The sequence below is a fragment of the Acanthopagrus latus genome, chromosome 14, assembly GCF_904848185.1.
Source record: "Acanthopagrus latus isolate v.2019 chromosome 14, fAcaLat1.1, whole genome shotgun sequence".
NCBI classification, from domain to species: domain Eukaryota; kingdom Metazoa; phylum Chordata; class Actinopteri; order Spariformes; family Sparidae; genus Acanthopagrus; species Acanthopagrus latus.
Genome location: NC_051052.1, coordinates 14,506,991 through 14,520,951, shown reverse-complemented (window position 1 = coordinate 14,520,951; position 13,961 = coordinate 14,506,991). Strand labels below are relative to the sequence as shown.

The window sequence follows — 13,961 nt, the reverse complement described above, 5'->3', positions numbered from 1 at the left end:
GTCCCCCCAAAAAATGAATTAATTACAGTAATTTGAGTGGCTGTAGTTTGTTACTTCTGCCCCTGCTTAAATGCAACCTCATACCTTTGTTAGTGCAGGCCATCCACTGTATCGGCCCTTTGTCATAGTTGTGCTGACCGACTGAAAATGTAAAGATGCGCACCTGTGAGGAAGAGAACATCAGTAAACAAAGAGATACGTGTTTAAAAGAAAAAAAGAAAAGACTGCTGTACTCTACAATCTGAATATATCCTACCGCTTGATTAGGATTGTATAGTTTGAAGATCTCCTCTGCCTTCTCCTCTCCTCCGTCAGTGAAGAGCATGATGATCTTGTTGCAGTTGGCCCGTGCCACATTTGTCTAAGTGATAAGAAAGGACATTTTTTTTATCTGAAGAGACTGAAAGACAACTGACTGAAGAGGTCCGTTGCAAGAACTCCTGCACTGATCTGTAGTGTCCAAAGACATCCAGAAGAGGTCGACACATACTCACTCTTCAGTAGAAACACCACCAGGATTGAGTTGCCAGTGTGTTCTCTGCTCCATCATTATTTCATCATAATTGAATGAAATTGATAAAGTAAATGAACATAAATTATATCAGACTGTTAAATAGGTTTCATCAAGCCTCTGGGTCAGCCTGCATATCTTAAGGGACACAACAGATTGACGGTGGTACCCTCAATGTTACCATCCCTGCACACACACTCCTACGCCCTTATGTTAAGTCAAACAGTCCGCCACGCATTCCCACGCCGACACTTTACCTGCGCGAGCTGCTTGAACGCCATCTCGAAGCCTGCTTTGTAGTTGGTGATGCCCTTGGCGGTGATTTTGTTCACATCCGCTTTCAGCTTATTCTTGTTGCGGACGTTGGCCTGCACCAGGTTCTGAAAGCACGACGCGTTATTGGCGCCCTCGTTGAACTGGAGGGGGAAGAGGGAAGGAGGGATGATGGGAAGTGGAGGGAAGGCACTTGCACATATTTGTTCTGTTAAATATGTGGCCCGGTTTCCCTTCATTATGGAGTCATGCAGTGTCCCTAAACATATAGGATGCACTCTAAATAAGGTGTTTAAAGAGAGAGATTAAATTGATTCCATTTGAGAGCACAAAGTAAATCGACTACTTTAACAACACTTGAACTTCTTGGGCTTTGCTGATGCAAAACTCAGTCATGTGTTAAATGAAATCAGTTCTTAATCAAATCTGTACAGACCGAAGGGAGCTGTAGGAGCAGAAGGAAGGATTGGCAGGAGAGCAGGTAGGGATGTGAAAACAGTGGCATAAGGAGGTAAACAAAAAAAAAAAAGAAACAACAGCAAAGGTTGATTATGGAAGAATAATTAGAAACAGAAACCACTGGTAACTGGTTAAGGTACACTTAGACAGCTCTACATTTAAAATATCCTCAGATTAATATTGGTGAATAGCTAATGTGAAGGAACAGATGGGACCCGGTTACACACAACACATCCTATACACACACACACACACACACACACACACACACACACACACACACACACACACACACACACACAGCATCTATGGAGGACTGGGACATGGCTCATTAATACCCAGCATCTGTTTTGGCCTTGACTGTAATCATAAGCATGTTCAAAATACACACAGTCTCAAACGTGTGCACACACACTCACACAAGAGGTGCACAAATATCGCCTTTACCATCTTGCTACTTAAGTTTTGATTTCTGCCCATACTCATCACTGATCCAATGCACTTTTTGGTTTGTCTTTAAAGGGCAGCTCTGCCAATTTTATATATTAAAGTGTGCTTGCAGGTGTTGGGAGTACCACTGTATATGAGGGAAAGTGGTATAAAGTCCTTTCTTTTGCCTCCAAAGCAAACTACATCTAATAAACTGCCTCCAGTGATCTCACTGAGTGGTAAAGTTGCATTGTGGGTAATGTAAGCACACTGCACTCCTATTAAAGTGTTGGACTCATTACGGACAGCTTAACGACAAATGATCACAACCAATACAGCAGAACGAGAGCTATCACTTTTTTTTTTAATTCCACGTCTACATTACCCACAATGCAACTCAGCCACTGAGTAACATCACTGAAAGGCAATTTATCGGATTACATGCTGCTTCCTCTGGAGTCACAAAAGGCCTTACACTACTTTTTTCTTCACATATGCAGCAGCACTCCTCAAAACCTGTGGACACACCTTAATGTGTAAAATTGGTAGAATTACCCTTTAATAACATTCAGCATTTGCATAGGTGCTACACCTTTCTGCAGAGATCATCTGCATGTTTAATTGTCAAGCTGAAAACAAAGATCTGATATAAAATGTAGAAACATGGGTGACAAAATGATTAAAAAAAAAAAAAAAAAGCACCAGAAAGAGACTCCAGCTCCGTCGTCTCTCGGTACAATGACGAGGGCAACTACAAAGATGAGTCATTTTTCAGTTGACAGCGAGTGTTGTCAGCTTGACAACCAGCACTTTTAAGTGTAACAGAGGCAAAGTAGTCCATATATTCGAGGCGCAGACGCAAGAATTTATGTTTAATTGGAACAAAAATAAAAAGATCACAGTGGTTAATAATCTCCGTTCAACCGAAATAATACATGATAAGAAGGAGCACAAAATCCAGGATCTACAAGCGAGGGCCATGGTTCACCTCTTTGCTATTTTCTTTCTCTATCTGCATGGGTTTATGTTGCTGGAACGCCAGAGGAGCTCACGATAACCGTTTCCAGCTACTCAACATGTTGGCGGACGTTTCAGGGCAAATACTGCCAAGACATTCGTCCTCTTAACAGACGCACGCCTACACACACACACACACACACACACACACACACACATACACACACACACACACACACACACACTAACATAACCACGGTGGGTTAGAACTTCATCTAACTCATAAAACACATATTAAAAATATCCCAGACACAGTAATAAACGCCCAGCGGAGCAGCATACTGTATGTGGCATCCATATGTTCCTCCCAGGGCAAAATGTAGACATTTCTTATATACTTTCACTGTGAAAACGCACAGAGACGTGTCATCTAGGAGGGATCTGGCCAGAAATACATGAAACCACACACAGCAAAACCCAATCACTTTAATTACACTATTTGATTTTGAAAGGTCATCGCAGATGGTGCCTTCAAAAAGGCTTCTGCAGGGCCCATAAAGTGAGCCGGACCCCATCAATATATTTATTACGCTGCTGACTGATTTCATTAACTTCAAAAGCCAGATCACTTAGCTGATTTGAAAGCTCCAAACAAAAACATAAACCACCGCTTTATTAAGGAAAGTGAAAGAAAATTTAATTAATGGTTTGTTTGGAAAAGTTAAAAGTGATTTATGTCCCCTCCCGTTGGGAAGAAGGACAGAAAGGAGGCAAATGAAGATTAAGGGGGAAATTTCGAGAGCGCAAGGCACATCCTGTGCCAAAGAAGCGAGCGACTGGAGCGAGACATTTTTCTGCAGCCGAATACCCACCTGCATGCTACAGGCTTGGAAACACTTTCTAATGAGAAAAAACACAGGATGGCTGTTTGTGAATTAAACATGAAGCTACATCCAGCAGCCAGTTATCTTAGCTTAGCATAAAGACTAACAACAGGGGGGATGAGGTATTCTGGTATCATCCAGCTCTTGGCAATAATGTAAAGAGGTTTTCAACTGCTGCTCAAAGTCCTTCTTGTCCTACAAGTGTGAGGCTGTCACGACCGTACGAGTCAAAGACGAGGCTGGTTGTGTGCCACGGTTCCAAGCCACGGAAGTTTAAAAAAGACGAGGCGAGACAGAAAAGACGAGAAAGTTAAAGAGGGAGGGAAACTGTCAATGTCAAAGTTTTGCGTTTACTGGAACTGAGTGTCTGCTCCTTCTGGCAGCACGTTATTGTTGTCAGTGATCGCTCAGTTGACCTCTGCTTTTAACAGCGATGGGGGACTTTTAATTCAGTTACACTGAAGGAATGTTATTTTGTTCTTGGGCAATCTAATTTCCCAGAGAAGGCACAAATGTTATCTTACTGAGAGGGTGATGCAAGGACATTTCTGCCAGCAAGAGTCATCCTGTTTTCATTACTGTCAATGAGACTTTTTCTCCTCTGTCCAATCAGATTACAAAAAACAAACAAACAAAAGCTTCTGTTACATTCAATGAAAACATGAAAACAAATGGTTAATTTGGCAGTGGTTAAAGTCTCTCTTCCTTTCACCAGAGACACAAAAAGTGTGTTTCTCAGATAGCTAACACCATTATCTAACAGTTCTTGCATATCCAGACTCCACTGCATTGTCTCAACGCTTGAGAAACACACGGCTGCGCCAACCGTGCATTCTCAAGGCCCGCCCATTTTCGCTCTGTGGTCCAATAACAGCTGAGAGAACCAGGATGAACCTCGGTCAGATCTGTACAGACACATCACACTGGAAAGAGCCACATTCTGTCTTGACAGGCTACATCCAGTAAATAAGACTAGCTACGCCCTCTGACTGACAGGAGTTGGCTCAAAATCAAGTTAGAGTGGCGCTCTACAAATTTCAGCCTTGGAAATAATGTCCAGTGTGACTGCCTCTAATACGTCTTCTGGAGTACTCACAATTTCCTCATAAGTTACATAACCACTGGAAACCAGTATGATTTTTCTTTCCGTGGCTATTATTGCTCGGAAGTATGATTATGCCCCACGGCAGCCTGCTATTGAGCTTTAAATGATGATGGATGAGTATTTTCTCAATCCCCCATGTCAGTAACTCCTTTGATGCCTCAGATTCCTAGGGGCTTTTTCCATAACCACGCCACTGATTCAAAGTGTGGGTCATAAATAAAGCACACAATCATTCGTCAAACTCATCTTGTGGCACTTCAGGGTTTCGCTCAAGCTGTGTCATCTGTTCGCTCTATTAGCCACACACACTCGGATATGACTGTGATGCTCTTGAGACGTGCACCCCTACACAAGCATGCTACACTGAAGATTCATCCATGTGCAGAACATTAAGTCACTCAAAAGGTCACTGCCATGTTATAACAGTGACGCAAACAACAGCCAGGCCACATCTACTGTGTGTCCACATTCACATTCATCAACGCGCACACCTGCAAATGCAACACATGAAAACAAATATGTACGTTGTAACTTCAAGTGACATAGAGTTGAGTGTTTCAACGTTAAATATAATCTTCTGTGTTCCTTACTGGTGACTGAAATGAAAGCATGAGCCCGGTGAATACTCACAAAGAGCACGTTGACGAAGTCGTCGTCGGAGAGCGTCTCCAGCATTTTGCCGACGGACTGTCGGATGAGTTTGAGGGTGAGGCCCGACACGCTGCCGCTCCTGCAGTTTCAAACAAAGATGCATTTTACAACAAAAATAAATATCACAGTAGCCAAAGAATAGAATGAATAGACAGATAAATAAACCTTGCCCTTTGATTTATTTATTTTTGTGTGTGTGAGTGTGTGTGTACAAGACAACTGGACATTTTGCTTGATCAGTGCGCTGAAGCATGGGGTCAGTCACAACTGTCATTGCCATCTTTAAAGCCTTTGCTGCCTGCAGGGCAAAAAGACTATTCGTGAGCTACAAGCAGACATATCACATGCCATCATCACGTCTCAGTCTCAGCTAATGACCTGTCCACAAAACTGTGAATGCTAGTATAAAATGAATTAAACAATTAGAAATTGCATTTCCTGCTGAAGATGCGAGTGTGCTGAAATGGCCGATGCCTCATACTGCTTTACCAAAATCCAGGCTTTGAACTGGAGATCATCAGCATTGTCAAGGCTCCTTTAACAGTTTTCCATACTAAACGAAATATATACCTCTTACTTGGCTCCTGCAGGTGAAAGAAAAAGAAAAGGACGGGCTGGATAAATGGGTAGCGGAGTTCCTTTAAAGTTCTTTTCATCAGAGCTTTAAATGCATAACAAGCCTCATCAATCCTCCGTCTGCCAATTACCAGAGCTGTGTTAAGAGTGGACTGCAAGTGGATAAATTCAGTTTTTCATTCATCACAGAGCGTTGTCATCTAGCCCTGCTGCTGTTGCCAAGTGTGCCATTCGTCATGAAACACCACCTGAAAAAAACATCCAGACGAATCGCTCTGATGCCGACGAGAAAAAACAACCACGCGCACGATCACGTGTTCGTGCATGCAGCATGTTTTGTGTACCATAGCTCCACTGGTTGTGGTCATGAAAACTGTTGTAAAAAATGCAATTAGAGAGGCTTTAAAAGGCCTGTGTAGACTTGATGTTCATCTTCAAAAACATGTCACCAATACATATTTTCAATTAAAACGAAACAAGATCAATCAGACTTTACAGGCATGATGATATTTTCTCTTCATTTTTGTACAGTTGGAGGAAGTGGAGACGCATTGTGCATCTCGATGTACATCCATCAGTGTATACAAGAAACTATTTGACGCTACTAAACAAGATGTAAACTTCTACTTACTCCAGATCTGCAGATGTGCATAAACCTCCTCATGTCAGTTTTGTAATGGACACTGTCAAATCAGAAAATCATGTGATTCTAAAAAACGATCCAATCAAACTGCTGTCGTGAAAGATATCACTTCAGAATCTTCTCTGAATATCTCATCACTTCTAAACCCCTCAAACCTTTAAGGCGAAAATCAAGAAAAACAAGAAGAAAACAAGTGGACCAGAAGTGATGAAGTTGCCCAACACACGGACTGCTTTTTGTTCATCAGTGTCACAAGAGTGGCGGGCACGTCGCTGCAGCGCCCAGCGGGGTGAGGACGGTTCTCAGAGCAAGCATCAGGGCCTTCTGGCACGCAAAAGCAAAGAAAATCTGACTGTAACAGATGAATCACAGGGTTGTCACTCACGCATCCACCAGGATCAGCATGTCCTTGGGTGACGCTGCCCCCTGAATGTACCTGGTGAGTAATCACAGACACACACAAAGGTTGTGGATACTGAGCAGCATAAAGCATTTACAAGTAACCCACGGACACACAGGCAATTTTTATAATGCAGTAATCCTTTTTTGATCTAATTTATAAGGAATCAGCACAACACAGACACACAAATCAGCACCCATAACAGTTATGAGACCATTTTTCAGCCTCATTACTCTGATCTCTTGCAGAGCGAGTGAGCAAATGTCACTTTCTATCATCTGAATTCGAAATCAATCAGACCTTTGTATCCTCTCGTTAGCTCCTGTCTCCCGTTTCTTTAATAAACAAACAATTGCATATCTTTGTTCAGAGTTTGAGTGTTAAGTAGCTGATGGGGCTTTCGAGGCCGATTAAATTTAATAACACAGTTAAAAGAATATTGGTGGCTTCCAGACGGATTTTAATCATTTTTAGGAGACTAATGAAGCTTTTGTGTTGGTACCCTTTGATCCGCAGCGGCTTCATCATCACAGCGCTCTCGTGTGTTTGTTTGAGTGGGTTTTTTGACTTTGTTCACAGTCCTGGATCCGATCGCTTTAAACTGGCCGTGTGTCCAGTGTGCAGTCATGTTTATGCAATATGCAAATACAGCTTCTTGCACATTAATTTTAATTTAAAGTTTAAAGTTTTAATATTGAAACATTTATGCAGGTAGATCGGATGAGCCCATGTGACTGCCCTCGAGAAAACACTAGACAGAGGACTTAGAAAGGAATGATTAGAGACACAGAAACAAGACTCACCACGGTCGTCTGCGCACATCGTAGAGGTCGATCTTGTTGGGTAAATTGCTTGAGTTAGTCCAAGGGGATGCTGGGATTCGGCAGAAGGGGGAAAAAAAGAATAGTATGCTTCCTTTACATTATGCTTGTCTTTAAAGCGTTGTGGGAAATATAAAATAAAACGGAGGCAGCATTTGTTTAACCCAGTAGTTGGCATTTAATAATACTTTATTTTTAGAGCCAGGCTAGGTTTGTACCACATAGATGCAGTCTAAATGCTAAGCTACGCTAACTGATGTCATCCTATTCCTTTAATACAGTCTTATATAGATGATGATGAGCTGAGACTTTAGTGGTGACAAAGACAGTCGTTGAAAAAGAACATTATGAGAGCCAAAATGCTTGTTGACAAATGCATGACTGTTGTCAAAAATCTGAGCGACAGAAAGTCTGTTGGAGAGCCCCCATTGGCTACTGGGCTGCTCACCTGGGTAGTACCGTGCCAATCCGGTGGCGGAGCCGAACACCTGCCAGAGGAGTGACGGATCTTCCTCTTTGTTTTTCCGGAAAACATCCTCCAAGGCCTCTGTCCAATTTAGCTCATTCAAAATGATGGTAGCTGGAACACACACACACACACACACACACACACACACACACACACACACACACACACACACACACACACACACACACACACACACACACAGATGAAATGAGTCATACTGTATTTGCACAGAAGTACAGAATCATAAAAATCACACAAGCACAAAATGTCAAGGCTTTTCAAAAACCATTTACTCGGAAAAAGCTATTCTGAAGAAGGAGAAACCGTGCTTGAAGGTCTAAGACACACACACACAGACACACACGCACACAGACACACACAGACACACACAGACACACACGCACACAGACACACACAGACACACACAGACACACACACACTCAGACATGCCAGTATTAGGCTACTGACATTGACGGCTAAGAGGAAGCTTCCTCGCTGATATTGAAGCTGACATCAATCTGCTGTGATGAGACATTTCTATTTCTTTTACTCTTTTGCACTCAAAACACACGACAAAATGTTCAGAAAAAAAAGGAGGGAGGCAAAAACAGAATTATTCAATTTGATATATCTGGAAATGAGACAAAATCATCTACCGGGAACTCAGGGGGCAGACGTACAGTAAACGTTCTGTTTACCTGTTTGTCTGCAGGAGCTCTTACTGGCTTAATGCTCCGACAATCTAGTTTGATCGAAAAAGGCAGCGCTCTGCCTGGGAGAGTGGGCTGCATGTCAAAGCGATGCTGTGCATGACTCATACTTGTGTGTGTGTGTGTGTGTGTGTGTGTGCATGTGTGCGCGCGCGCGTGTGTCTAGTTCCCCCCATCAATTTGTGTGTGTGCTTTTGTTAGAGCAACCAGATTAAACGCACAACAAGCCACAGCAACAACAACAAAAAAAACAAACTGAAACAACCGGGCCGCGGCAGGAGGTCTGGGGGGTTTTTGCTGAGGAGTCGTATGTGACAGACGACTCAGAGCTGTGTGGTCTAAAGTGAGTTATGGCGAGTTAGTGCGAGGCACCTGTACTCATAACGCAGTTAGCAGAATTAAATTGACAACTCAGCAGGAAGAGGAGAGAGAAAAGAGACTGAGGCAAGGCAGAGTGAGCGAGGGAGAGAGAGAGGGAGAGAGGAGATTTCATTTAACTCTTGGATAGAGTCCTCATTGTTTTGTCATTTCAGTCAATTGAGAACACACCAACGTCGCAAACATGCTGTTAGAGTCACTGTCACTCAGATCTCTATTCACGCTAACAGAATCTGGACTCATGCCAGGTGAGTTCGGTCTGTAAATCTACAGCAAATAAGCTAAAAGCATGAATGCATTTATAAATTAACACATCTTTATGAAAATATTGATGAAAAAGCTAAATATACCTTATATACATACATATCAATATATGTATATTCTACTTGTATGTGTTTATTGCCCAGAAAAGTTACTATTGACACATGAAAACATTTATTTTAACAGATTAAATCCAATGTCTGATTTAATCCAATTTTTATCAATGACAGTAGACCTAATGTAAGAATCACCTCTTGATAGAATTCTCTAGAAGTAAACAGTGTCACAAACTACAAACACAACAAAGGTTTGATTTATTACAAGGCTGTCTGAGACCGCCACCAGCCTTGTCGTGTTGAAGCAGTCGAGTGTTTGATGCCAGTGTCGAATAATGACATTTCTGAGCACCCAGTAGGGGTGTCAATACAGGGCAGACAACACTCAGCAACTGACCAAAATCAACCACAAAAGACACCTGTAAAAAGAACCACTAACTAATGTAATAATTTGATTAATGTACCGTAACAAAAGGGCAAAGATGCAAAATCAAGACGACAACAGAAACAGAACAAAGTCCAAGGCTGCGAGCATGGACCAGCATAACCCTGAAGCTGGCACAGGAGCGTATAGGTGCCTCCTCTTTCATGCAACCAAGAAAAACTCATCGTTCTCTTCTAACAAAGTAAATAAGCAATGTTCAGCCATAAAGCCCAGAAAAAATCTCCCAACCTCCCCACTCCTCCCCACTCCTCCTTCACCAAGGTTCCATTTCCATGCTTTGTGGGATAAAGACAGAGTTTAGGCCCGGCCTTAAATGGCTCCCGGTGGTATTGTAGAGGAAAGCGTGTCCCAATGATAAGTGGCGACAATTTGTTCAGGCCTGATCTGTCTCCTCCCCGAGGACGGCCCCTTAATGGATTAATCCTGCCGGTTTCCGTGACATCAGTTACAAGAAGTCTCACGGTAACAAGACCTCACACAGGAATCACTGGCATTTTCACCCACCACACAACACATAAGGAAAGAGCGCATTCAGTATTTAATTGGCTCGCCGGCTGCCACCATGGGAACCCAATAGAGCGACCGAACCATTAGGTGATGGGTGAGGAAGGGAGACAAAATGATAAATCTCTGTTTTTATGAGTTTCCTTCCTGTAAAATTGACAAACACGTTACAGTCTCCCACAGGAATTCAGATGCAGACACACATCTCACACACACTCCCCCAGATGAAGGGACCAGACATCATCGATGAGCCCTGAGCAACATTATCAAAAGGCGTGGTGAGGCAGCTTCCTCTCGTCGCAGCCAAATGCGAAAACGAATCGCAGTTTCCGTTAACACATCCGTCTCTGTGGCGATGTGGCTGTTTTGCTCGAGGTCACCGTGACGAGGCGAAGAAATGAGAAGTATCACGGCAGCAACGCGAGCACCGGTCAGCTCCATTTGTCAGGGGTGCTATCATGGCCGGAGGGACTTTGTGTGTGTGTGTGTGTGTGTGTGTGTGCGTGTCTGCATATTTAGAGCTACAGACTGGTAATGGATAAATTACCAGCGCTGTGAAGAAAATCTGGAGTTCTGTGAAACAGTTTTTCTCCAAGGGTTGAAAAATTAAATGATAAATAATAAAAGCAATGTCCATGAATTTTTGAATGTTCTACAAATGGGTTTTCTGCTTTGAGATTCTGTTTTTGCTCTGATGAGGGCTGAGAAATGACACAGCTTAATGAGTGATCAGAGGGAGAAAGAAGAGGAACTGAAGAAGAGGAGTAAGGCAGTGTTTTTTTTTTTGTGATAAGGTACTTTTATTCAGCTGGCACTAAACACTTAGCATCGCGTACGTGTAACCTACGTCAGGGTTTCTGCCAGTATACTGCAAGACCACGGCGTGCTGACCCAAGGTTGACTCGCCGGGCCCAAGCACTTCTGCATATTTAAAGGTTGCATTTGTACGATTCATTCCCAACTTGTTTAAAAATGACGTTTTAGGACTGTAGGACGGGTTGGCCCCCATCCCAAAGCTTTTTTAATAGCAGCTTTAAGAATTCAAAGACAATAAAAACATGGTCTGCAATTAGTAATACAGCTATAGCGGTAAATAGTGCAGTGGTGGTTGGAGTTTAGGCTATTTGTAAGTGAATAAATGATGTAACTTCTTAAAAAGTTCTTGTCTTCCTCGCTACCTGATGATTAAATTCAAGTGGCCCCTGAATTTGACAAGACTGCTTTGTTAATGTTTGATATATTTGGACACTATAATGAAAGTGGATGATGCCGTGTGGCTAATAAGCTTCGAGAGCTTTCCTCAGGTCAACAACAACTTCACATCAATTACTAGAGCAAATCTATTGAACTTGATGTGACAAATTAGTCAAGGTTTACTTTACTTCCAGTGATGAATCCAATTAGACTTGCCATCGTAAAAGGTGATAAGATATTAAGTGAACAAATTACAGGCATGCATTTTGTTTGGTACTTTTATCAGCTGGTCGAGTCCAGTTGGATATTGTTTCAAAGATAATTGTTGGTAACAGATTGCCAACAGTATTGAGCATTTTACAGCTCAGACAACTGAAATATCATTGTTTCATCTGATCATAAATTCTGCAAAGACGCCCGGACGATGCCAGCCTCATAAATCACACTATTCAAATATCACATGGTTAACAAGTGGAGACAAGTGAGATAAAAAAAAAAAAAAGAAAGAAAAAAAAAATGAATGATTCATGGGGTGAGAGGACTTGGGAGCTGAATATGGAAAAGAAGATACTAAATATTCCCTGTGAGGCACGTAGATGCTTTCAAAAACAAATCAAACCGGGTTCTGGCAGTGACTGATGAGGGTGACGGGCGGTGGGGAGGAGGTGAGGGCGAGGAGGGAAAGCTGCGCGGTGCCATGCCAAGTGATGCCCTGCGGTGTTCCCTGTCATCAGCTAGCTGGTGGCTGAAACCGCCCGTGCATTTGAAAGTAATTACACAGTGAAGGGCTGAAGTGGCGAGAACATGCAATCATCCTATCAGGAGGGGGCCCCCCTGTACCCGACGATACTTCGCCGCGCTCTTCTGATTGTGACGTTGAGCGCCATCGCGCCCCGTTGCAGGCATCCGACTCAGCGCTTGACATCCACTTAGCTTCTTTCTCGGGATCATCGGGATAACAAAGACACACACAATTCATCTTTCCACCAACACACAGTTTCTTGTGTGCATGACGCACATCAAATCATTCTTTCTTATTGTTTTTTTTCCCATGAATGCCCACAAGACACGACACTCTCCTACATCCCAGCATCAACGTGTCTCCAGAAACAACCCAGTCGCATTCACAACCCCCCCCCCACAAAAGATTGCGCGACCCATACACGATGCTACGTCAATCAGACGACTTTGCATTGCAGGGCACCTGGAAAAATCCTTACATAACACAAATTTGCGCCATTCATTTTCCGTAATTTGGATGAGATGTTGGATGGAGGGATGTGGGCAACGAGAGCACTAAACTCTGCAGAGAGAGCTGAGGGCGACAGGGCTTTACAAGAGCCTCAGCAAACACAACACTATATTACTGCGCTTGCTTCACCCAGCTGATCCTGACTGGCAGGGACTCAATCAAAACATGATCGATTAAGAAATGATGCGACAATCGTTGGTATAATTTGCCTGAAAACCAAGATGAGGCCCCTGCATTCACAAACACACAAGGGGGCAGAAGAGTTAAAGATGACAGGAAATACGAAAGATGGAACAATGTTGCCAATTGTTGACAGCACCACCTCGAAAAGTCCCCCGAAGCATTCCGATGAGGTCAGACTCGGTTGCAGTGAGGGATCTTTTTAAGCCAAATACTGTGAGATGGTGATGGAGAAAACTTTAGCCAAATAATCGTAAACTCACAACAGAGACAGCACATATTTGAAGTTAAAAAAAAGTGCAAACGGAGGCAGAGGATCAAACGTACCACTTCAATATTACCAAGATCAAACAAACTATTTACATATTCATCTGTGGAACGCCCTGATTCAGAGTGTAAGAGTGAGAACAAGGCTCAAACAAACTATTCAAATATTTACAGGCTCCATTACAGAGAAAAGTTTCAGAGCGGGGGCGTCGCGTAACCGTAGGAAGTCGCTACAAATGAACTCGCGCTCCCGCGGTGAGTCGTGTCCTCCCCCACGCGTCACACCTACTGACAGCCTGCACACGGCGCAGGAGGGTGAGAGACCCCCGCTCTCTGCTCTCTCTCTCTGATTACTCTGAGCAGCATGCATGGGAATGACTTACAGTATCATATACGTGAATATAATTGTTGACTTTTCCCTGATGGTCAGAATAATAATTTGTCGCCTGTGAGAGGGGCCCAAAAGTTGTTGGATCTAGTTGCAATCAGCAGCATGTGGGCTCTTTATCAGTCACTTCCATGCATTTATTAATGCA

At 43.0% G+C, this 13,961-nt stretch overlaps 1 protein-coding gene across 6 annotated transcripts in view; it reads right to left on the bottom strand.

Moving 5' to 3' along the window:
* The window catches only part of cacna2d1a (calcium channel, voltage-dependent, alpha 2/delta subunit 1a), a 95,512-nt gene that overhangs the window by 31,196 nt on the left and 50,355 nt on the right, over positions 1 to 13,961 (bottom strand). For all 6 annotated transcript variants that reach the window (XM_037121910.1, XM_037121911.1, XM_037121908.1 and 3 more), the window contains exons 7-13: positions 8,158 to 8,289; positions 7,692 to 7,761; positions 6,874 to 6,924; positions 5,249 to 5,348; positions 769 to 927; positions 257 to 361; positions 85 to 163 (exon numbers count right to left, since the gene is read on the bottom strand). In XM_037121910.1, the coding sequence (XP_036977805.1) occupies positions 85 to 163; positions 257 to 361; positions 769 to 927; positions 5,249 to 5,348; positions 6,874 to 6,924; positions 7,692 to 7,761; positions 8,158 to 8,289 (696 nt within the window). The remainder of the gene's footprint in view (positions 1 to 84; positions 164 to 256; positions 362 to 768; positions 928 to 5,248; positions 5,349 to 6,873; positions 6,925 to 7,691; positions 7,762 to 8,157; positions 8,290 to 13,961) is intronic.